Source organism: Canis lupus, chromosome 19 (assembly GCF_048164855.1).
Source record: "Canis lupus baileyi chromosome 19, mCanLup2.hap1, whole genome shotgun sequence".
In the NCBI taxonomy this organism is placed as follows: domain Eukaryota; kingdom Metazoa; phylum Chordata; class Mammalia; order Carnivora; family Canidae; genus Canis; species Canis lupus.
The window spans coordinates 33,627,356-33,650,612 of record NC_132856.1 but is presented as its reverse complement, the minus strand read 5'-3'; the positions used below and the strand labels follow the sequence as shown (position 1 = coordinate 33,650,612).

Genomic DNA, 23,257 nt, shown 5'->3' with positions numbered 1-23,257 from the left:
TCTGGCAGTTGCTGGCTGTGTGCTCTTGAGCGGTGAACTCAACCTCTCAGAGTCTGGATTTTTGTCTTGGTGAAGTGGGGACATGGAGATGTTTGTGACTAAGTTTGTGGTGAGGATTCCATGGGAGTTTAGTAATTGGAAAGCATTTGTATTTTTACCTTCCAGAAGCGCTCATTTTATAGATGAGAAGGAAGGAGGCCTCTCAGGCCTGTGACCCCTTAGGCTGTGGAACCCCTGCAGGTGGGTTCGGTTGGCTTACGGGTATAGGCGAGGGTCAGGCTGCAAGGTTCCTGCAAGCTCTTGGCTCCTGGCATGTGTGAGAGGAGTCTGAAGGCCACCTCACATCCACTCAGTGATTTAATCCCACCCCTTCGTGGCCGTGCAATGGGGGAGACAACACTGGCCAAGCAGCAGAGAGGGGCAACTGCCATTGTGTGCATGGGGCCTGGCACTGCACCCTTTGGGGGATGATTGTTCCCACCTCCCCTCTTTTCCCTGCCTCATTTTGCCCCTAGACCTGTGAGTAGCACGGCTACCAACTCTGCATTGACAGGGGAAGAAACTGGAACCCAGGAGGTAAACCATCTTGCCCAGGGTCACTCAGGGCCTCTGAGGTGAAGACTTTTTCTTGTTAGCAGAGGGGGAAGATTGGACTAAGATGTAAGGAAGGAATGAAAATAATGTCCTCCATCTACTGTCCAGGAAAGATTTGTTTCTTGTGGCCCGAGCATGAGGTAAAGCCTGCCATCTTGGCTCCTCCTCCCCTTTTCTGGTCAGGAGGCAGCAGAGGGGTGGAGGTCAGGGAGGACAGGCTTGGGGTCTCCTCATTCTGCTCTCAGGGGACTTTCTTTTGGTGGCTTTTGTGTCTTCTGTCTGTATCCTCGCCTCTTTCTCCCTCTCCATCTCTTTCTCTTGCTTTCTTCTCTGCTGTTTTGAATACTTGAGCAAAAGAAAGTAGAGGGGAAAAAAAAAAAAAAGAAAATGTTCTCCTTGATCAAAGAGTCTGAGACAGATACATAGTTGGCTTTTGGGGGGAGAGTGTTGTGGCAAGGTGAGTAGTGGGGTAGCTGGGGGAGTGGGGAGTTAGGGCCCCACTTGAACCAGCCCCATGGCAGGTCCCAACCCTAGAACCAGGAATCAGAAGGCCCTACAGGCTCAGGAAGAGTGTTGCAAACCAAGAGATTCTTTCCATTCTGGGGACATGTCAGGCCCCCCATACCTCTGGGCCCTGGCAGGTCCTGTTGTGTTCCCTGGAAGCCTCTCCCAGCTCCTTGTCCTGAGTAACTCTTCTTCATTCTTCAGAACACAGCTTGGGCATCTGGAAGCTTCCCTCACTGCTCTTCTTGCTTTGTCAGAGCACCCAGTACCTGTCTTGTCATCACCAGAGACTTATTTCTCTCTTGCTGGGCTGTGTACCCCGAGGTCAGGGCCTGAGTCCAGTGCACTGTACTGTCTCCCATGCCTGAGCCCCTGAGTGGGGCTCAGTCAACGCTTGTTGAATGAATGATGAAAAATCAACCCATGAGGGTTTTTTTGCACCGTGTGCACCAAAGGTTGTTGGCTCCAGACTGCACCCCACCAGGCTCACCTATATTCCCAAACCACATCATTTCCATGAGCTTGGCCTTTATCCACAGAGATCCAGACGCTCGCTGTCTCTCTCTCCTTTTCTTCCTCAATTTATTGGGGACTGATCATATTGATGCGAGGTGCTGGGGACACAATGGTGAGCCACAAGTCAAACACAGTGTCTCTTCCTTCTTGGATAAATCACAGAGCTAAAGATGAAATTACAACCACGATCAGTGTGGTGGGGAGAGTGCTGAGAGCATAATGGGATTTGTCCCAGTCTGGGAACTCAGGGCGAGTGGTGGTGCCCTGGGCACCTTCTAATCTCTCTGGCCTCTTCTCAGCTATCCCTGGTGATCCTCCGGGCTTAGGAAAACCTGCAGCCTATTCACAAAAATACAACTCTGAGACAAGCTTGCTCTCTCTCACCCCCCACCTTAGCCTCTTGCCCTAAGTTGACATTTGAGACCCACTCAGGCAAGACTTCCTGGAAGAAGTGCCAGTTGAGCTGGCATCTTTCTTCTTTTATTTCTCCTTCAGTTTCTTTCCCACCTAAGTGGGGCTTCCAGCCGTAAGGATGGACAGGAGAAATTTTATCTTGGAAGGGGTATTGTAGGGCTGTAAAGTGATGGCACGGTGAAATCACAGAGCAGCATTCTTTGCTCTGGGCAGACCTAGCCAACACCTGGGTACCAAGCTCCTCTGGTAGAGAGTGGACTGCTAACCCATCCACTCATTGCCTTTGTGCAGTGCCCAGCCTGTGCATCTGTTCAAGGCAGCCCAGGGCATTCAGCTTCCGAACCCAGCTTGGGGAAGCCAAGGGCAGAAGAGAAGGAAAGCCCCATTGGGAGGCTTCTGGGAACTGGAAAAGTGCATTTCCCTGCTTCCAAAGGCCTCTCTGCCTGCTTTCAATACCCCTTTCAGTTGCTGCCAGTACATAGCCCTACAGCTCCCAGTCCTCACCCTCTGTCCCTGGGCTTTCCCAGGGAAGAAATTTCAGCTCCAACTTTTTCAAGGGTTGCAAGCCAGGCTATTCTGAGGGTGGTAAAGCAGGTGGAGAGGGAGCTCACAGTGAAGGGGAGAACAGCATGTTTATCAGTTTGCTCAGGCCGGGGAGGAAAATATTCAGGGGCTTTCAGATCCATGGCGTGAACAGATGGAATTAAAAGGAGAGTCTGGACCTGAATGACAAAGTCCAGGGTTTGGCAAGCTGTGCTCACAATCGTAGCATGTGTGCTCATGCCTCATCCCAGAGCCCCCAGGAGCGTGCCCTGCGTGCACAGATGAGGGTAGGAGTGGGGGAGCTTGGCTCCAGTTCCCCTCAGGGAAGCAGTCGGAGGCGGTGGGCAGAGTGGGGGCCACGGCATGGCAGGGGCAGCGAGAGCCTCCTAACGAGGCCCTCACGCCCCGCTGAGCAGGTGCCGGTGAGCAGGAACCATCCATCATCGGTGGGGATAATTGTTCAGGGAGCCAGGGGGGCCCAGCCAGATGTGCGCCTTTTGGACTCCATAAGAACGAACACTCCCTTTCAGGCCATTTATCAAATTTAGCTGGATCTCTCATCTTTTTTTCCGTTTGTTTCCGTCAAGGAGACTTTCTTCTAATGAAGACGAATGCAGAGCGATGAGTGACTTGGCAAAAGCCAACGCAGTCAGAATACAGGCTTCATTCAGGGAAGTGAAAAACCCAGGTGGTGCTGAGTTTGGAGAAATGTCTGAGAGCATGCTGAGTGCCCAAGCCTTGAAGGGGTTCTACTGTGGATCTGGGGGTACAGCCGGCCCCTCTCTGATGAAGCTCCACCTTCAGCTTCCAGAGCAGAGGTAAGAGCTTGACCCACCATTCCCTGACACCAACTCTGTGCCAGGTGCCTCAGCTCCTCCTGACGTGCAAGGGGACATCATGATCCCATTTAGCAGATGATGAGACCGAGGCTCAGAGAGGATAAGCAGGTGGATTTGGACACCGTGCTTCCGGTTCAAGAGCCCACCTCACACACGCCAGCAGTGTGGTTCGTGAGCCAAGGGGTCAAGGCTCTTTAGACCGCCTGGTTCGATTCTCCACCCCACTGCTTACTAGCCGGGTGGCCTTGTGCTCTCGAATCTCGTTCAGTGTCTCTGTGCCTCTGGTTGTTTGGGTCATGAAAGTGCCCACCGCAGAGGATGCTCTGGGAATACTGAATGAGTCTTTGCCGAAGCTGCAGTGCATGGTAAGCCGTGGCGAGCAACCTTTTCTGTTTAGTATCAGGATATCGTTTAGTCTCTGTTTTTAGTGTTGGTGGCTTTAGGGGTAGAATTAGGATCATGCCTGGGGCGCTGGACTTGTGTAGGAATTGCCCATGACAGCCTGTGGGCCTGCCCCCTTCCTGGGGGAGGGACCTCGGCTGCTGACTGGGGCCCAAGGACCGAGTGCCTGACCCCCGGTGTCCATGGATTATCACCTGGTGTCTGAGGTGGGTGGGAGTTGGTGTGAGGGCAGGGATGCCTTTCCCTCCTTGGCCCAGCTCCCAGCAGAGGTACCTACCTGGTTAAGGTTTGTTATCGGGCGGCTGGGGTGGGGGCAGATGAAGATGGGGCAGACAGTTGTGTACACGTGGGCAGGAGTCCTCTATGCCCGCCCTTCACGGTGCAGGGGAAGGAGACCGACTGCCTTCCCGTGTGCTTCCAGAGTTTGGCCTGGAGCTGCTGGGCCTTGTGGAAATGGTCTGACCCTGGCTGCGTGGCCCTGGCAAGTCTTTCCGCCCTTGGGCCTCGGTCTTCCCAGCTGTACAATGGGGAAGGGATTGGACCACTTTGCCAGGGGTTTTCCAGAACTGATTTTATAGCTATGGTTAAGCCATGAGTGTGGGAAGGGGGTCCGAGAAGCCCCCCAGGACAGCTCCGTGACCTTTATAGCACAGGCCAGTGGGTGCTAGACCTCAAACGGCCCAGGCATGTCACAGACATCCTGCAGAGGCCAGCTGGGTTACTGCCTCCAGAAACAGAGCAGGAGGCATGTGTGGGGGAGGGCTGGGGGGTGGTCCACAGACGGGGGAGCCCCACAGCAGGCCTGGCCTGGGCCGGCTCATAGCCTCTGCTCCAGGCTGGCTCAGCCACTGGCTGGCTGTGGGAAGTCACATTGGCTCATGACTCAGCTTCTTCATCTGCCATGGGTGTGATGTTAATGCCCCTGGTGGATCAAAGGGAGGGTGTGAAGAGCTGACAAGGACGCAGGTAGGAGAGGATCAAACCCAGAGGGAGACAACGTTGACTAAGGATCTACTTCATCCCCAGGCATGGTGTCATTTAGATTTTACAACAGTGTGAGAAGGATTATTATCTTTAGTCTATGGGGTTGGAACCTGAGGTCCTGTCTTGTCCACGGTCCCCGGGTATTTGGAAGAACTGACTCAGGTGTGTCTGACCTCAGAGCCCGTGTTCCCATTCACCCTCTGCGGCCTCCTCTCCCTGGGGGCAGGAGGAGGGCCTGGGCCCAGCACATGCCTGCTTTTCAGTCTGGGGGCTAGTTCTGATCGGGATGCTGTGCTGAGGAAGATTCTGAGGTCATCTGGACTTCGTGGGAAAGGGTGTAGGGACCGATTCGTGAAGTTTGTCACCGGTGAGAGGAGAGAGAGAGGCAGTCTGTGAGCTGTAATTGCTGTTCCTAGGCTAGACCTTGTCGGGGTCTTTTCCAGGCCTGGGAAGAAGCCGTTCTCCAAGGTGACTGCACCTGCACAGGTAGGATCTAGAGGCTGAGCTCATTCTCCCTTGGGAGAGGGGAGAAGCTGGAAGAATGTTCCTGAAGGGGGCTGGGTGGGGCCAGGGTGCAAAGCTCTGCTGGGAAGGCAGCTCTGGGCTGTATCAGAGAAGACACAAGAACAGCAGGTGACCCACAACAGCAACTGGGGGCTCCCATGAGCATGGCGGGATGGAGAAGGGACAGCCCCAGGACAACAACCTTCTAGGATACTGCTGCTAGGGGTGCTGAGGGGAGGCAGGAGTTTCCAGGCCTGACTTGCACCCGAAACAAAGGAGGTTGGGAGCAGAGGCTGGTGCAAGGCGGCCCCAGGGGTTATCTAACCCAATGCTCATTTTCCAGATGAGGAAACTGAGGCCCAGAAAGCTTGTTCCATGGGGACTGCCAATGATGTGTTTTACTTTAAATTTGAAAAATGTGGGTTGGGCTCGGTTGGCAGAAAATTTAGAGTCATGCAGAACCATAGTTGTTTGAGGGTTAGAGCCCCCGTTTATTAGGGTTGTCTGGGTGACAGGCTGCATGCTACATACTTTATAGCATCCTCTCGTGGCCCCTCCCAAGGGGTGAGGACCAGCCCTACTTTACAGGTGAGGAGCTGAGATCCAGAGATCCAGGGGGGTTCAGTTCCTTATAAGGCAGGTGGAGGAGCTAGGGCCCAGGCAGCCTGACCTTACCGCTGGGGTCACAGTCCTGGTGATGTGGACTGAGTGCGTGTATAAGAATCCCTGGGGAGCCCTGCCTCCCCTTCCCCTGATCCAGGAAGTGTGGGTGAGCCCTAAGAAGGAGACTGTGGAGCAAGCCCCCTCCCATGCCCCATCTCTAATGCAGACACGGGGTCTCTATAGACCACATTTTCAGAAACACTGCATAGGCTCTGTCTACAAATCTCCTACTGAGAGCCCAGACATAGAAGGTGATGCATAAAAATATGAAGAGAACTCTAATAACAGAACATAGCTTATATATAGCTCACTATGTGCCAGGCACTGTTTGAAACACTTTACATATATTTTTGTTCATTTAATTCTCACTATAAGCCTCTGAGGTAGTGACTATTGTCCCCATTTTACAGATGGGGAAATGACTTACAGGAAGCGTCAGTAACTTGCCCACCGGCGCTCCCTGGCACACGGGGAAGGTGCGGCCACGGAGCCTGTATGCAGGGAAGTAGAGAGGTGTGTGTCTAAGACCAGAGAGCCTGTGAGGTTGGGCAGTCCAGGTCTGTTCCAGGGGTGGAGAGATCCGAAGGCTTTGTCCTAAGCCCCAGCTAGGTTTCTAGATGCAAATCTTGGCTGTGAGCTCAGGGAGGGAGGCTGGTGGGCAGTGCCTGGCTCAGGCCCATGGAGCTGGCAGGTAGGTAGATGGGGGCTCCCACCCGGTAGGTGCAGTCTCCCTCCCCATGTTCAGGGACCCAGCAGGACCCTCGGGGGCTCTTACCTTCTTCCCATGGACTGCTCCCATGGCACAAAGCGGGTACCAGGCCTGGGTGGGCCTTGGGGGGCCCGGCTGGGGTCCTCCCTGCCGATGCTGATCTCAGGAGCTGGGGCCCAAGGGGTTCCCTGGGCCAGGGTCCCCCGTCCTCTCGTGGCTCATTCTTCTCAGGCACAAAGGAGGCTTTCACAGCTGCTCCTAAGCCCAGAGCTCCTCAGACAGGCTTAGGGTGATTGATCCTGTCAGAGGGGTATGGTGTCCCCAGAGGGCCCACACGTCCTGTGGTCCCTGTAGCTCCTCACTTCCTGCACCCCTGCCTCTCTCAGGAGGGGAGACTGAGGCATCCGTGGGGAGGTGAGAAGCAAAGCCGTCCTCTCACCATGCGGCCGGCAGCTTGAGTACAGCGGGTGACCTCTGGCTGGCCCAGCAGGCAGGACTTGGCCTTCTTGCCAGGCTGGGCACCGATCAGCAGACAGGCCCCAGACAGTGGAGGCTGTGTGGACTAGCTGGGGTATGGGGCTCAGGGCAGGCTTGGCTTGTGTGGGGATGTAAACCTCGGGCTGGGCAGCAGCCCCATTAATAGTAGATCTTTGAAGACACTTGGGGGCAAGGGCTCTCGTGGAGCGGAGACACTGAGAGCAGAGTACTTCATTCAACAGGACAGTAGCCCAGCTGGGGAGGGCTGGTCTGGGCTTAGGCCAGGAGACTATCTGGAGGCTGGATTCCGGGCCCTGGGCCAAGTTCTCAAAGTTCCCCCAGCAGTTACCCTCCTCCTTACTTGCTACCCTCCTTCATTATTATCAACAGCATGGAGCGAGGAGGTTAAGGCCCGAACCAGCCTGGGCTTGAAACCCAACTCTTTCCTCACTGTTGTATGACCCAGGGGGTGGGGGGTGGGGGGCATGATTTGACCTCTGGGAGCCTCCGTTTCTTCGTGTGTGTGTTCCTATAATCACACAGCACAGGGTTGCTCTGATGGCTGAAAGAAGTCGGTGTGCACAGCCAGAGCCATTGTTCCCTTAAAGCATAAATCAGATGATGTTATTCTCTGTTTTACACTCTCCCCCTTGACGGAAGAGGGGTAATGATGGCCCCTGACCCCATGGGGCCCTGAGGATGAAATGAGGTGACTTGTGTAAAGCTCTGGGCAGAGGATTTGGAGAATAGGAATTTTCCAGAGAAGTTAGGTGCTGCTTGTTATAATGCTGTTAATGCCACTCGTGATAAAACCACTGCCCATTGGCAAGTCCCAGGTAACCAGTTTGATTAAGCAGAACAGCCTTTCTTAAGAGATGGCTGGGCCAGGGAAAACTTGCAGCCCTGTCTTTCCTCTATCTAGCACAATGCCTGGCTCCGGGGTGGTGAGGACTTATTGTACAAAGGATTATGAAATGGCAGTTGGTAGTGAAGGGTCAGGATCAAGTATTCTAGATCCACCTTTGCCCATAGAATCAAATTCCCCATGGTCCAACACAGTTCTGTTCCATGAAGTCTTGCTGGCCTCTCAGACCTCATTTCCCATTCCCCTCTCTGCCTGACAATTCCTGGATCATACCACCCTCCTCCTCACCCCAGCACCTTTGCACATGCTGTTCTCTCTGCTGGGAAGGTTTTCCATCTCTCTCCCTTGACTACATTTTTAAATCTCGTGCAATTCTTTCCTTTTTATCCATTAGGCTCAAGGATCACCTCCTCAAAGAAGCCTGCCCTGACCCTCTATGCAAAGTAGCCTCCGAGGCTCTCTGTTCATTTTTTTCTTCATAACATTTATCAGCAACTGGAATGATTTTATTTCTGCGTTTATGGTTCAGCTCCTGCACCTGAATGGCAGCTCCACAAGGGCTGGGACCCAGTCTGTTCATTCATCAGTTTACCCTCTGGTTCTAAAATAGAGCTTGGCACACTGCAGTCACTCCACAAATATTGGTGGAGTGGGTAAGTACACGATGAGGGATGAAATGAAATAGTCTAAGTATATAGAGCGCCTGACACAGTCCGAGCTCATTGCAGGAGCTCCCTGCATGGCAAATATTAGTACTGTCCCCACCAGGCAAGCACAAACGTGGCTTCTTCCTTTGCTCCTTCTCCCAGGTCCAGCCCTTGCCTCAGCCTCCCCCCATTTCTCCCTGTTTCAGCCAGGGCTGGGGTACAGCTTCTAATTCCTGCAGTAAGGAGACCATCCACAAAATTGTAAAGAGCAGTGACTAAGTTGGCTGTCAGCCAGAGTGGTAAAAATGCCATAAGTCAACCCTGAAGATCAAACTCCTTTGGCAGCCATCCCATAATTATCCACCAGCTTGGATCCTGGTGGGATGGGAGGAGAGAAAAGGAATTTTACCCATTTATTAATTTTTCCCCATCTGCTTGGAGTCTTACTGAAATATGACTTATGAGCTGCACTGAAAGGCTGGTTAAATGGAGGCCTTGATTGGCTGAGGGTCCGAAGCCCGGCTCCTGGCAGGATGTGGGTCTGAAATGCAACAATCAGACCCCATGCCCCGGGTAGGAAGGGGGGTGGTGGCCCCAGAGCCTAGCCCAGGGCCAGGCACCAAGGAGGTGCTCGGGAGGCGGGCACAGGTGATTTATGAAAAGGCAGTTGGTGGTGCGGGGTCAGGATCCAGCGTTGCCTTGTCTCACTGTGTGACCGGGGCACAGCCTGTAGTCTTTCTCCACCTGTGAAATGGACATAAACACCTGCTGCTTTTTGACCTACGGTCTTGGAGAGGGAAGCAAGGCTTACAAAACAGGGGAAAGTTTTGAGACTGTTGACTCAGAGGTTCTGAGCAATTTTCAAATGTCTTCAGAGGCATTCAGGAAGAGGGAGGAGGAGGAGGAGGAGGAGGAGGAAGAAAAGGAAGGAGGGGAGAGCTTGTTCGCCTCTGAGTAGTTTCAGGGCAAGTATTTCCGAAGGGCTTGTTTTCTGTCTTGAGGTAGACAGGCTGGGATTCCAACCCTTAATCTGAAGCTCCTTAGCTGTGTGTCTTTGGGCAAGTCCCTTGCCCTCTCTGAGCATCACTGTCCTCACGTGTAAAAGGAGGTAACAATGAGCCCCACCACATGGGGCTGTGAGGATGGAATTCGTGTAACCCCCTGCACAGAGTGTACAGCAGCAACTCCCTAGGAGTTAGGTGCTGCAGTTACGATGCTCTTAATAACGTGATAGTAAACCCACTGCCCATTGGTAAGTCCAAGCATCTCGTCCATTAAGCACAGCACCTTTCGCCAAACCGGGGGGCCGGGGTAACCCTGCTACCTTTCCCTTTCTATCTTGGGCTGTCACCTACTGGTGAAGACCAGAATTACAGCTGCTGGGAAGCCCTGCAGTGGCTGAGGGAAGGACCCTGGGCCCTCTCGGTCTTCAGTCCCAGGAGAGAGGAGCAGTGTGCTGGCGGGAAGAGGATAGGGAAATAGGAGCCCCCCATTTTGAAGCCCATGAGTAGCTTGCAGAGAGTCTGGAAGGCCTGTCCACCCTGATGAGAAAAACCCGTTCTCGAGTCTTGTCCGTTTTACTTCCTGAATATCCTTGGGACTGGTCCTCTTTGCTCCGTCCGGTCCAGGCCACCACTCTGGCTGATGCAGCAGCCTGCTCACTAGCCTCCCTTTCTCCACACAGCAGCCAAGAGGAATTTCCAAAAACTGCTCATCTTATCAGGTCTTTCCCCAACTTCAATCTCTCAATGTCTCCTCACAGCCCCTGGACAAAGTTCAAACCTCTTCACCCGGCCCACAGGGCCCTTATGGCTGTCACCCCTGCCCACTCAGCCCTGGTGACCCACCTCTGCCCCTTCCAGGCCTTGTTCATGCTGCTCCCTGGCCTGGGCTCCCTTCCCTCTTTGCCTGGTGAGCTCCCGTGCATTCCTAAGGCTCAGTGTGGATGCTGCTTCCGCCAGGATGCCTTCCCAGATCTGCAGTTTTCCCCCAACATAGCCCTTATCAAGTCACGTGTCTCTTGATCTGGGCCGCCCCTGGACTGTGAGCAGGGACTGTGTCTGGTGTCCTTCCCCGTGGCATCCTCACTGCCTACCCAGTTATCAATGCACAGCGGGTGAGTAATGACAGAGTCAGACAGTCTCATGCAGGGGCTGCAGACCCAACTCTCTACAGCCATTTTCTTGGACTCTGTCTTGCCCAATCCTGAGCCAACTGGGGTCTCTACAGTGGCCACAGTGCCCTGACAATCGTGTTGAGAGAACCTGACAGGTATATGCCACTTTGTGATGCCCACCCAGGGAGGGGGACCTAGAAAGGGCTGGCTCGAGAAGGCTATCTCCTTGGTGGGTTTTGGTGGTATAGCAGGATGGTCATTTGGGCTCCTTTCCACCATCTGGAGGATGTGCCAACTGAGACCTGCCCCTGGTTGAGGAGGGGAGGTGGGAGTCAGCAAGACTTGGAGCCTTTCCTCACGGGGATCAGACTCTTCACGACAATTCGTGCCCACCAGGTGGTCTTGTCTCCTAGCCCAGACTCAGAAAGTGACTATGGCCAGCTGGGTGGAACTCTTTTATGATGGGTTCCCCCCCCCCCCAAGCCGAATTTGGGGTATTCTCATGCAAGTGATTTCTTAAGGACACAGGTAGGGGAGCAGGATAGGGAAGGGGAAAAAACCAAGCTAAGTGACCTGTTCAGGTGAACTCCCAGCTGGACTCCATGGAAGAGTCCTGGGGAATGTCAATCGCACCATCCTTGTCCTACCCCAAGACAGGGGGCCCCTGGTCTTCATGTTCCCAGCCAGGCAGCCATGAGCTAGGGCCCACCTTGCCCCAGTGGAAACTCCTGGCTCTTCCTGGCCTCTCTTTTTTGCTTCTGGGAGCTAAAAATGAGTAGCCTGAGGGCGGTTCTCCAAAGAGAAAACTGGGAGAGAGGACGCGGGTGGGCACGAGCCGTTCCTCCATGGTACCTTTCCAAGCTCCCCCATCCCAGGGGACCCTTTCCCCAGTTCTCTGATCCAGACGGCTGACATTGCCTCAATCGTCTTTAAAGTGCTACGCAAGACAGCTTCTGGAAAAGTACCACGAGTCTTCTCTGATAACCAGCTGGCCACCGCATGTCCTTTTAAAATCGTGGCCGCTGCCAAGAGCTCTGCTTAGCCCCACTCTGGCCATGAGCTCACTTCAGAAGTCCTTATTGGTCCTTCTAATTTTATAAGGTATTCTTGCTTGTTGTAAAAATATGAAGGTGTTTATGGGTCGTAATGGAAATTTCCCGCCACCTTCATTCCCAGAGTGGGTCTCTGGCCAGACATTTTCCCAAACATTATATAATTTCTCCCCCTCTTCTTTGACAACTTTTGGTGATGGGGATATTTTATCATATTTAATGCCCACGAACCCCTGAGAGACTGATTTAATCCCTCATTTCTCAACAGGAACTATGGCTCAGTGAGGTGACATCTGCTCACCCAGCGAGCAAGTGGAGAACCAGTGCTCAGACCCAGGCCGGGCTTTGCATCTGGCCACACTGCCTGTAGTAGGTTAGGACGGGAGGGGAGTCAGCTAAGAGAAAGGAGTGGCACCCCCAGGCTCTCCGGCCTGCAGAAACCCTCCATTCACTCCAGGCTCGTGGGAAGGAAGGGTGACCGGGTTCAGTGGCAGCCCTTTCTAGCACTGAGTGTCAGATGTGAACAGGAGACCCTGCCGCTTGGAACAAAATGGCAGGAATGGAACAAATTCGTTTGCTTACGTAGCTCCAGGCATTCTACACACACACACACACACACACACACACACACACACACACACACCTGAGCGTCTGTATAAGAGTTAGTGGGGGCTGCCAGCAAACTCCCTCTTTAGTCCTTGATCGTGATCTGCACTGGGAAAATGGGGTAATGGAGTTGGGGGTGCAGTGGCTGGCTGGGTGCCCTCCCTCTGCCCAACCTGCTCAAAGTTGTCCCATCAGGCTTTGAACACTGATCTCAACCCCACAGCAACCGTAGCCCAAGTCCCAGCCCACACGGCCCCTGGCCGAAGGGTCCCACACGCTTGTCCTCCTCTGTACCCCAGGCCCGCTTGGCACATTCGAAGCCCTGCCTGGCCCCAGCGCCCCACACCGCTGGTGTGCCCGGGACTTGGGCGTCTGCCCATCCACTGCTCAGGACGTGAGTTCTGCAGTCGCCCTGGTCCACACTCTGGGAGCCCGGGTACCGGTACTTTTGGCTCCCATGTCCCCCTCCCAGGACTTGGTCTAGGCACCCCACCCTTGGCCCTTCTCAGAGACCTCCGGCAGGGTGTTTGTACCGTATCCCTCGGGCCTTACCACCTCCGTGGGCCCCAGTGGCGGTGTCAACGTCGCTTGGCCAAGGACTCACCGTGAAGCCATGGGGGGGGGGCACCCTTTCCTCTGTGGGGCAGACCAGAGTGCTCAGGAGTTCACGTCAGGCCCTCGCTAGCGGCCCCCCGCCCCGAGCCATGGCCCTGGCTGAGAGCCCTTCTGCTCTGAGTCCCGGGGCTCCTCGAACGAAGCTCCACTCCCCAGGGCCCCAGGCGAGCCGACGACACTCCCCTACTGCCTGCCTTCCCACTCCCACTGGCGTTTGCCAGCATCGCTTCCTGATTAAATCTCAGGGGCCGCTCCTGGGGTCCTCCCTGAAGCCGGCCTGTTCCTCCCAGCCTGCCTCGGCCGGGCCCCCACTCTGGAATCCTCCAGCGCTCCCCGCCACCGCTCCTGGCCCCTGGCTTTCTCTGCTCCCCGGGGTCTCGCACCTTCGGCCCGGAGCAAAGGGTTCCCTCGCCCTCCAGCACAATCCCTGTGAGTTCAGCCTCTCCCCCAGCCTCTGACCTGGTGCCCAGAGCTGTCACCGACCCGCCCACCTTGCAGGCCGGAGGCAAACCCGGCCCGGGCCAGTTCGATCCCAGGGAGAAACGCTGCAGGTCAGAAAGTTCCTTCAAAATCAGCAAAAATAAAATTTAATTGTGCGCCGCAGGTGTGGGCAGTCCGTCCTTCCTTGGGAAGGGCCGCCAGCCGTCTTGAGGGAGAGCACCCCTGTTCTTCCTGCAGCCGGGCGCCTCCAGGACCCGGATGGCTGGCCCTGGGGTGGGCCGCCTCAGCCCCCGGGAGGGGGTGCATTCGAAGATGCGCAGTGGGGGCCCCGGCACTTTCCGTAGGCCCTTGGCTCCCTCCTCGCCGCGGCGGGCTCCAACCCTAGGCCAGCCAGGAGCTTCTTGGGTCCCGGCCCAGAAGAGCCACGGCGCCCTAAAAGACCTTCCGGGGAACACAGCCCTCCAGCTCCAGCAGCTCCGGCCAGCCGTCGTATTTGTTGGTGCCTGGGTTGTTCTTTAAGAACTAGAGAGAGAGGAGACAGAGAATGACGCAGACCATGGGGGAGGCTGTTCAGGATTCACACCTGAGTTTTCACTGTGCTTTTAAAACCTCACGCTTTGGGGATCCCTGGGTGGCTCAGTGGTTTACAGCCTGCCTTTGGCCCAGGGCGCGATCCTGGAGTCCCGGGATCGAGTCCCACATTGGGCTCCCGGCATGGAGCCTGCTTCTCTCTCTCTGCCTGTGTCTCTGCCTCTCTCTCTCTCTGTCTTTCATGAATAAATAAATAAAATCTTAAAAAAAAAACAAACAACTCACGCCTTTACTCATATCACCCTGGTTTTGGCCCCATGGGGAGGTGGTGGTGTTGGACAGGACCAGCGCGTTTCACGGGTGGGGGAACGAGGCACAGAGGAACAGCAACTGCCCAAGGTTTTACAGAGGAGATCAGGGCTCAGTCCTTGCCTGTCATGCCCCGGGGGTGGGGTACCAAGTGTGTGTGTGTGTGGGGGGGGGTGCAGGCTTGCAGAGTGTTAGCTCCTCTGTCAAATTCTGCACCAGCCTCTTTAGGACACCCCCAAACACCACCCACAACAATGAAGAGGAGCATGCTAGCAATTCATGAACACTCGCTCTATGCCAGGTGCAAAGTGCCTTGGGCATTTTCCCCTTACAGCAGCCCGAGGAAGGGCATACCATCATCACCCCATTCTACAGATGGGAAACCTGAGGCCTAGAGGGCCAAAGTAACCCTAGTGGCAGAACCACTGTGTAAGGTTAATAATACAGAGAATAAAATCAGTTAAGATTGTGTTTCCAATGCCTAGGTTTCATTTATGGAGGAAAAAAAAAGTATAAACAGCAAAATCTACCAGGGGAATAATTGTGGCTAACCCTCAGGAAAAAAAAAGGAATTCTCAATGCACCTTCTCCAAATCCTCGAGCCCCATGTGTGGGAACCAAAAGACCCAATGGTTTCCGTCACATCATGGTCTCCAGTTCATTCTGGGTGATAGGTCTGCGCCCCGCCGCCCGTGTTCATTCCCCAGGGGCTATAAACACTGATTTCTAACGCCCTGAATTCATTCTCTCAGAAACGCACACGTGCAAACCAGACCAGCGTTTTCCAGATGAGGCCGCCTTTGCAGCCCGCTGCGGTCCCCTCACCTGGAGTCCAGTGTCTGACGCTGTGCCTATGGCCTGGGCCCCTCCCTGCTTAGCCGGGGAGGCTGTGCTGCGGGCGTCAGGACGGGCATCTCTGGAGGCAGGCTCGCAGCCCAGAGCTACGTGCGCATCGGACCCACGCCGCTGGCCAACACCTCTCTAGAGCTGTGGAGGATGACCCTACCTACCTCACTGCGGAATCAACCTGCGCGGAGCAAGTGCTTGCTGAACGCTTGTGTTTCCTACATGATCAATGCGCCCTCTGGCTTTCCCGCCTAAGCCCTCCACGGCTCCCCATTGCCTTCAGGATGGAGCGGACTCTCCCCGTAGTCCTTTACGTTTGAGTCGACTCTTAGCTGCCTGCCTTGGCATCTGGGCAGCGCTGAACAGTCTCACCACCAGACAACGGACTAGCTCATGCCCTGCAGGACCTGGCTAGTTCTCCCACATTTGGGAGTTGCTCCAGCTGTGGATCAGCAGATGAGGGACAGGAAAAAAAGTGCAGAATTTCCCCGGAGGCTCCCAACCCTTCACGGACTCCCCTTTCCTCCTCTGAGACTCCACTGCGGGCTGCCTCCCAGACTCTGCTTGGGGCCACCCCTGGGTTGTGAGTGTGGAGCTGCATGTCATGGGCCACTCCTGACTCCTTCCACATACTCAGGTGCACTCTCCTGTCTTCCTCTTGATGCAAATTTATCCTCTCCACTGGGAGCTTAGAAGGGGACAGCACCCTTGGTCCAAACCTCTCCCCCCTGGAGGGGAGCTTGAGGCCAGGGAAGGGGGTGGGGAGAAGGGGCTTGGCTTAGGTTTCCACTGGGACTAGAAGCCAGACAACCCCCTCCCCCAACCCCTGCTCTGGGCGCCCCTCTCTGCCCCTCATGCAGGCTTCATCTCTACATTCCTTTCTCATTTCCCCCATTCCTCACTTCCCTCATCTTTCTTTTCTCCTTTTCCTTCTCCTTTCTGTTACTCATCCATTTATATATGACCCAGCTCCTTGCAAAATGGTGAAGGCTACTTCTGCTAGGGGATTAGCCAATCAGGCCAGCATGACCTCTGGGGTCCCCACACTCTCCCTCCCAAGCCACCATTCCTGGCACCTTACCTCCACCTGCTTCCCTGGGACAGGGAGGCCGCCAGGGACCTACCTGCTCAAAGGGGCTTTTATCCTTGAGGTTTTTGGCTCCTAAGAAGACCCAGCTATCTCTGAAGCCCAGCTGCTTTGCATAGGAACTGCCCAAGCTGGAGAGGAGCTTCCTGGTCTCATCGTTCATTCTGCAGAGGACCAGAGAGGACCATGAGGTGGGGGGTGGGGGGGTAGGAAGGTGGGGTTCTCAAGTACCTGGCCTCCCCTCTGCCCTACGATCTGCTGTGTGCAGCAGCTGTGCTGTGCATAATTGTGTCCAGGAGGAAAGGGCCGAGTGGTTTTGCTTCTGTTTACAAATACACGTTTCTTTGGAAAATATGGAACATCACAGAGAAACTGAAAATTACAGTCTCACTCACTTGACATAATCGTAAAATTTTACTGTGTTTCCTTAGGGTCTTTTCCCCCCATGCACTGGGGGATCCTCCCAATGCTTTGATAATCTGTGTCATTTTTCACTTAATACTAAAGGGTGGGCATTCTTTCATTCCTTAAACCATTTTCTGAATCATTTTTGATGCAGCATATCCTCTTTTATGTATATATATGTCCTATCAACATGTGTCAATTTCTGAAACTAGTTGGCCTTTATTGGACAGGGACAGAGTGTCCAGTTTTCCAATGTTGTAATCGAGGCTGTGATGAGGCTCTAGAACCCGTCTTTGTTTACTTGTCTGGTTATTTCCCTAGGAGAAGCTGCTGGAAGATCAAGCCAGCAGGAGAGCGGGGAAAGGCACTGATAGGGCTTGGAAGCATTTGGTTCGCTTCAACCCATGGCCCGGCAGGTGGAGGTTCCCACTTACTTGGTTCCTGGGTCATCATAGGAGGCCACAAGCACCAGCGCACCCTCTGGAATTTCTTGAAGGAATTTCTCCAGGAGCTTAATATCTGAGGGAGGAAGGAAAGCTGTCATTTAAGGGAAATGACAGCTGGTCATTCTCATTCTCTGCTGCCCTGATGATCCAGGAGTGGCTGGGGTCAGCAGGAGGGGACATCCTGGGTGGAGCTCCCTGCAGCCTTTGTCCAGGGGAGAGCAAAGTGCACAGAGCAAGTGGACCCTCATTCGGATGGTCAAGGGTGGACACTGGAATTCAAAAGTTCCACAGGCAGTTCTGATGTGCAGCCAGGAGTGAGAGACCTTGTTCTAAGGGCCCTTGGGGACCCAAGGTATGGAGCACAGGCATCTCTCAGGAACTCTGGGCTCTTTGCACACCCCTTCCGACCCCCTGCTACACTAGTTAAGAACCTAACTTGTCTATAGGATATACTCACTGGACCACAAGCGACTCAGGTCACTGAGAGAGAACATCAGTGTCCTACAATTCTCCAGTTTATGCCAAGGAACAAGCCTCCCTTTGCATCTTTAATATCTCCCTGCACTTGCAAAATCTCTGCATTTAACAGAGAGCAGGCCTAGGTGCAGCACCTGGGGCGGGGGGCATCGGCACCCAGCTCACTTCAAGGGTATGGATTTGTTTCCATTGTGCTTATTTTTATGGTCACCTTTCTTGCACAAAAACTCGTAACTTAGGGCAGTGATATAATTTCCTTTTAACATATACTTAGATTAAAAAAAAGGGAGCCAATTCAAAGGAAAATACTAATAATTCAGATGATACTCTGGATGTGGTGTAGCTGGTACAGGAGGCTCTTGAATAATTGAGGAAGTATGGGCAAGATTGGCCTAGTGGGAAAAGTAGGGGTGACATCTGTCAAATGAGGATGATTTGTAGCCCTGCCCACAGCATTTTTGTAAAGAGCAAATTGTGACAATGACTCTGGGCATATGGAAAGTACACTATAATGGAATTGCAATTATTAGCAGGATTGGTGACATAAATTTTAGGGTCCATTGCAAAATAAAAATTTGGAGTCTTTCGTTAAAAAATTAAGCATTTCAAGACTGTGAAGGCAGAGCATCGGACCAAACCTGAGTTTGCACTAAGTGCAGTGTCCTGTATGGCACACACCCATGAAGACGAGCCAGTTTTTAGTAGTCCCCAGGGATCCCTGAGACCTAGGGGAAGAATCAAATCCTGACAGCAAGGCCAGCTGCCAACCAGCTCAGTAACACAGAGGTCTGCAGTCAATGACCACAGTGGCTCTGTTAGTGCAATGGCCCTTGATCTCCTTTTTAAAAAGATTTTATTAATTTGAGAAAGAGTGTGAGAGAGGAGAGTAAGCACAAGTTGGGAGGGGAGGGGTGGAGGGAGAAGCAGACTCCCTGCTGCTCAGGGAGCCCATGTGGGGCTCAATCCCAGGACCCTGGGATCATGACTTGAGCCGAAGGCAGATGCTTAACCTGCTGAGCCACCCAGGTGCCTTTGAACCCTTGAACTTTTGAGACAAATAGGGAACTCTGAAAATTGGTTGAAGCCATTAGCTCTAGATACCAAGATCTGTTCTGGTCTGGGATGGACAGTAATGTTTAGAAAAAAATGAAGTGTGCCTTCTGTTAATTATCGTCCCACTTTAAGAAGTCATAGTCTCCCTTTGTCTCTTGTGGGAAGGGGCTACTTGTCCTCAACTGCTTCTGTTTCTGGGTCCCCATCAGCCACGGTTACATCCATGTTCATAATAGAGTAATATAAAATTTAGTTTCCTTTAAATTATTTTTTACCCTTTTTGACAACCTACAGAATGGGAGAAGCTATTTGCAAATATCTTATCAGATAAAAGGCTAGTAGCCAACGTCTATAAAGAACTCATCAAACTCAACACTCAAAGAATAAATGATACAGTCAAGAAATGGACAGGAGACATAAATAGGCATTTTCCCAAAGAAGACATACAAATGGCCAACAGACACATGAAAAAGTGCGCAACATCACTCAGCATCAGGGAAGCACAAATCAAAACCGCAGTGAGATACCACCTCACACCAGTCAGAATGGCTAAAATGAACAAGTCAGGAAAGGACAAATGTTAGTGAGGATGCTCAGAAAGAAGAACCCTCTTACATGGTTGGTGGGAATGGAAGCTGGTGCAGCCATGCTGGAAAACACGGTGGTTCCTCAAAAGGTTGAAAATAGAGCTAGCTACTCTATGACCCAGCAGTTGCACTTCTAGGTGTTTACCAAAAGGATACAAACATAGTGATCCGAAGGGGCACACCCCCCCAATGTTTATGGCAGCAATGTCCATAACAGCCAAACTATGGAAAGAGCCCAGATGTCCATTGACAGATAAAGATGTGGTGTATCTATATACACAATCGGATATTACTCAGCCATCAAAGAGAATGAAGTCTTGCCATTTGCAATGATGTGGATGGAACTAGAGGATATCCTGCTAAGCAAAAGAAGTCCATGTGAGAAAGACAATTATATGATTTCAGTCGTATGTGGAATTTTAGAAAGAAAACGGAGGATCACAGGGGGAGGGAAAAATGAAACAAGATGAAATCAGAAAGGGAGACAAACCACAGAGACTCTTAATCCTAGGAAACAAACAGGGTTGCTGGAAAGGAGGGGGGTGGGTGGATGGCATAACTGGGAGACGGGCACTGTATGTAATGAGCACTGAATGGACCCCTGGGTCCCTCCCCAGGCCAGGCGGGGCCCCTCCCACTGGGTGCCAGTTCCCACTCAATCCCCTACATCAGTCTCATGAAGTAGACACTGTGGTTTACCTCTATTTTACAGACGGCAAAACTGAAACTCAAAAGGTGTCACCTGCTTCAACCTGAAGTTCCTTTGTCCATAAACCTGGCCCTGGGCCACCCCAAACCCATTCAAGGTCCTGGACAGAGCCCTCGGCCCCTAGCCTGCCCCACCTTCTCCTCACCAGGAGGGGCCTCGCATGCCTGCATGTAGACACCCCCAGTCTGCCCGTCCAAGCTCCGTCTTCACCTCCCTCCCCTCCAGCCACTGCCCTGCCCTGGCCACCCCTCAGTCCTAGGGGTGTGTGTCTGCAGCTCCTGTCCTAGCGGGGCACACCTGCATGAAGTCTGCGTGATACAGGCTTCTGGTGGGCACATTACCTAGCCCTGCAGACCCTCAGACCCACCGTGGGAGGTGAGACTCAGCTGGATGATGGCCACCAGGGGACCCACGAGACCATCTGAAGCCCTGGGCCCGGGCCCCGGCGCCTGTCTCTAAGGGTGCTGCTGCAGATCACCTTCGGCACGTCCCCAGCTGTGGCTGCTGGGCACGGGAGGCAAAGTGAGCTGAGCTGGGATCTGGGAAGCGGGCTCATCTGACCTGATGGAAACCAGTCCTTGCAGGACCACAACTTCTGTAGGTCTGTGAGGGGCTGCCCAGATGCTTTTTCGCTCCTTGCTGAGGTTCCTGGGTCAGCGGGAAGGAGGAGGGTTGCCAGCTGGGCTTGGGACTGATTCTAGCACGTTTTGGAAGATGTCAGGGTGAGAGTCCCACCCCCATCATGGCTTTGCCAGGCAGCCTGTGGGTGAGGAAGTTGCTGGCAGGAGCTTCCAGCCCCTGCAGGTCAGCGTCCTGTCCCCAGGTTAAGGGCAGGGAGGACAGTGGGGGTGGCTACTTGCACAGAGGAGCTCAGAAAGTGTGTCTATGCCGCGAGAGAAGAAAAGAAGTCTGCAGAAAGACACAGAGAGCTGGGAGCCTCAGAGCTATCCTTCCTGGGCCTTGGGAGGCCTTGTCCTTGGGCCCGATAGAGACCTCCGTGGCCTTAGAATAAAATACCTTTGGGACGCCTGGGTGGCTCAGGGGTTGAGCGTCTGCCTTCGGCTCAGGGTGTGATCCTGGGGTCCTGTGACCTCAGTGCCAACAGAGGTGCTTACCTCCAGAGTACATGTCGAAATACTTCTGTGTCAGCACCATTCCTGTGGTTCCTGGGGATAAGAGAGCAAAAACCATGATTTCCTGAAACAGGTCATCCTATCATTTTACAGAAAATAGCTAGTCTTTAGTCTAAGACTTAAAAATAGAATAATAATGGGAGTAAAATCAGGTCCTATAGAAAGCATGCAGGACTAAGTTGGGGCCCAATAAGTTTTGGGCTGATCTGAGAGGTATGAGAACACAATAGTGGAGGATCTCTGGAATCGAATGGTATCCAACCAGTCTGGGTCTGTCTTCCACCTTGCCACTTCCTAACGCACCACTTGGTATTTTGACCTCAATTTTTGGCATCCGAACAATGGGCTATAGGAACTAAGGGAGATGGGTTTTAAAATAGGTAGTCAACATACAAGATAAATTTTAGCTGGAGAAGAGTGGTAAAAATAACTGCAATCATTATCATCATTCCTCCCTGAACAGGAAATCTATAATTTGAGTCCTCCGACTCTTGGAGGCAAAGGGGTTTGCAGTGGGCTAAATGTATGGAAAGCTCTGAGCTCAGGGATCTGAATTGCATTTGTAGGTTTTTGCAAAGGGTTCTAAGTCCTATGGGGAACCAGGTGTTTGGGGGGTCGCAGTTCCCCGTCTATGCCACTAGATGGGGGTGTTGCAGAGGGGATGGCAGCTCTACGTTTTCACCACTGGTCCCATCCCCCCCACCAGTTTGTGGATCCCTGAAGAGTGGGGACAGGTGCTGGGTAGTGGAGGCTCCCCTGCTGGGTGGAAGAGTGGGGGCTTTACACTGCAGCCCTTCCTGGATTCTCGGAGCCACCAGTGCAGGGGCCTTGGAAGCAGGGGGCCGGGGTGTGTGTCTGTATGCACACGAAACCATGATCATGTTCATTTGCGGATTTTTCTGGAATTAGAAAGAGAACGTGTAGTTCGAACAGTTTCTTAAAGGAATCTCTGCCCCTAAAAGATTGAGAACCACTAATCTTTAGCAATTCTTGCTGGCTCATTATACAGATGAAGCCCTGGGAGTGATTGGTTGGACTTCCCCACAGCCGCATGCAGTAGATGCTTCCAGGGGTTTTTAGCTTAGGGAGGTTCAGTTCAGCTGAGGGATTGAGACCTGGAGTCAGTCAGATCCAGGTTCAAATCTAGCTGATTCTGTTGGCTGTGTGACCTTGGGCAAGTTGCCTAACCTCTCTGAGCCTCCATTTTCTTACCGGGAACATGGGGATACTGTGCACATGCCACCGTAGTTTCGGGGTGAGGTTGAATGAAATAGCGAGCACACAGTGAGTGCTCAGTAAACCTTAGCTCTTAGGGCTTGTTTTTGTCTTTGTGCTTTGTGAGGCAGCGGGGAAGGCCACCCCAGTCTGAGCCAGTTCCTGGGAGACTTCTTCTGCAGTGGCCCATTTCAGGGAAGAGAGAGCCAGCAGGTTTCCACCAGATGGGCTGCAGTCTCGGCTAGTAACTGCCCTCCTCACTGGGGAGGGGGTGTGTGGGGGGGAGTGGAGATTGGGTAGAAGAGTCACTGTAGACGGAGACTCCACCGTCTTCTGCTGGCCCGGCCTCCCTGTAGGTTGGGGCCCCCAATGGAGTGAACCAGGCCTGGCTCTCCTTCTCAAGACTTGGGAGGGGCCATGCCCTGCTCCGCCCCACTTTCCCAGGCTCCCAGGAAGTTGGCCAGGGCTACCTTCTGACCTCCTGCTCTGGGTGAGGCTCCATTTTTGTTTCAGGCTTTGACCTTTCCCCTGACTCAGCGGTTCTTGACAGAAGGGAGAGGGCTCCCCTGGAACAACAGGCCAGGCTTCCAATCCTACCCTGGCCCTTCCTAGGTGTGTTCACGCGGCCATGCCATACACAAGCTTCACCTTTTCCTCCTGGAGTGTCTGCTGTGCCCTTTCTCTACTTGCCCTAGTCTTTGTCCCAGGAAGTGGCTCTTAAATTCAGGGAAATGGTCTTTGTTCTCCATCTAAGAGCTGACAGCAGAGGGGAGGGTCTTGGCTAGGGCAGACACCTGCTCCTTATTCCGTCCCTATAAACCCATCCCCTCCTGAAATGTGTCCCTGTTTCAGGCTTGGCCTGCAGCTGTTCCCTGCTAGAGATGCAAAGTAGTGAGGCTGTGGGCCTCCCCCCACATCTCCCTGCCTCCAGCCTCCCTACTCCAAGCTGGAAGGAAGTTTCTGGAATG

General features: G+C 53.4%; 2 protein-coding genes and 2 long non-coding RNA genes across 8 annotated transcripts in view; 2 read left to right on the top strand and 2 right to left on the bottom strand.

Moving 5' to 3' along the window:
- FAM107A (family with sequence similarity 107 member A) overlaps positions 1-7,108 on the bottom strand; it is a 52,533-nt gene extending 45,425 nt beyond the window's left edge. The window contains exon 1 of the mRNA XM_072785679.1: positions 6,739-7,108. Coding sequence (XP_072641780.1) covers positions 6,739-6,762 — 24 coding nt within the window. The 5' untranslated portion in view covers positions 6,763-7,108. The remainder of the gene's footprint in view (positions 1-6,738) is intronic.
- On the top strand, positions 2,040-8,661 carry LOC140610102 (uncharacterized). Its single transcript, XR_012011892.1, has 3 exons — positions 2,040-2,858; positions 3,159-3,389; positions 8,409-8,661. It is a non-coding gene; the product is annotated as an uncharacterized lncRNA (long non-coding RNA).
- A 1,209-nt stretch (positions 8,662-9,870) lies between these two features.
- Positions 9,871-14,029, top strand: LOC140610088 (uncharacterized). The gene is made up of 2 exons (XR_012011881.1): positions 9,871-9,913; positions 12,098-14,029. It is a non-coding gene; the product is annotated as an uncharacterized lncRNA (long non-coding RNA).
- FAM3D (FAM3 metabolism regulating signaling molecule D) overlaps positions 13,611-23,257 on the bottom strand; it is a 36,080-nt gene continuing 26,433 nt past the window's right edge. For all 5 annotated transcript variants that reach the window (XM_072785623.1, XM_072785622.1, XM_072785626.1 and 2 more), the window contains exons 7-10: positions 21,057-21,107; positions 17,104-17,188; positions 16,302-16,428; positions 13,611-14,013 (exon numbers count right to left, since the gene is read on the bottom strand). In XM_072785623.1, the coding sequence (XP_072641724.1) occupies positions 13,924-14,013; positions 16,302-16,428; positions 17,104-17,188; positions 21,057-21,107 (353 nt within the window). In that variant the 3' untranslated portion in view covers positions 13,611-13,923. The remainder of the gene's footprint in view (positions 14,014-16,301; positions 16,429-17,103; positions 17,189-21,056; positions 21,108-23,257) is intronic.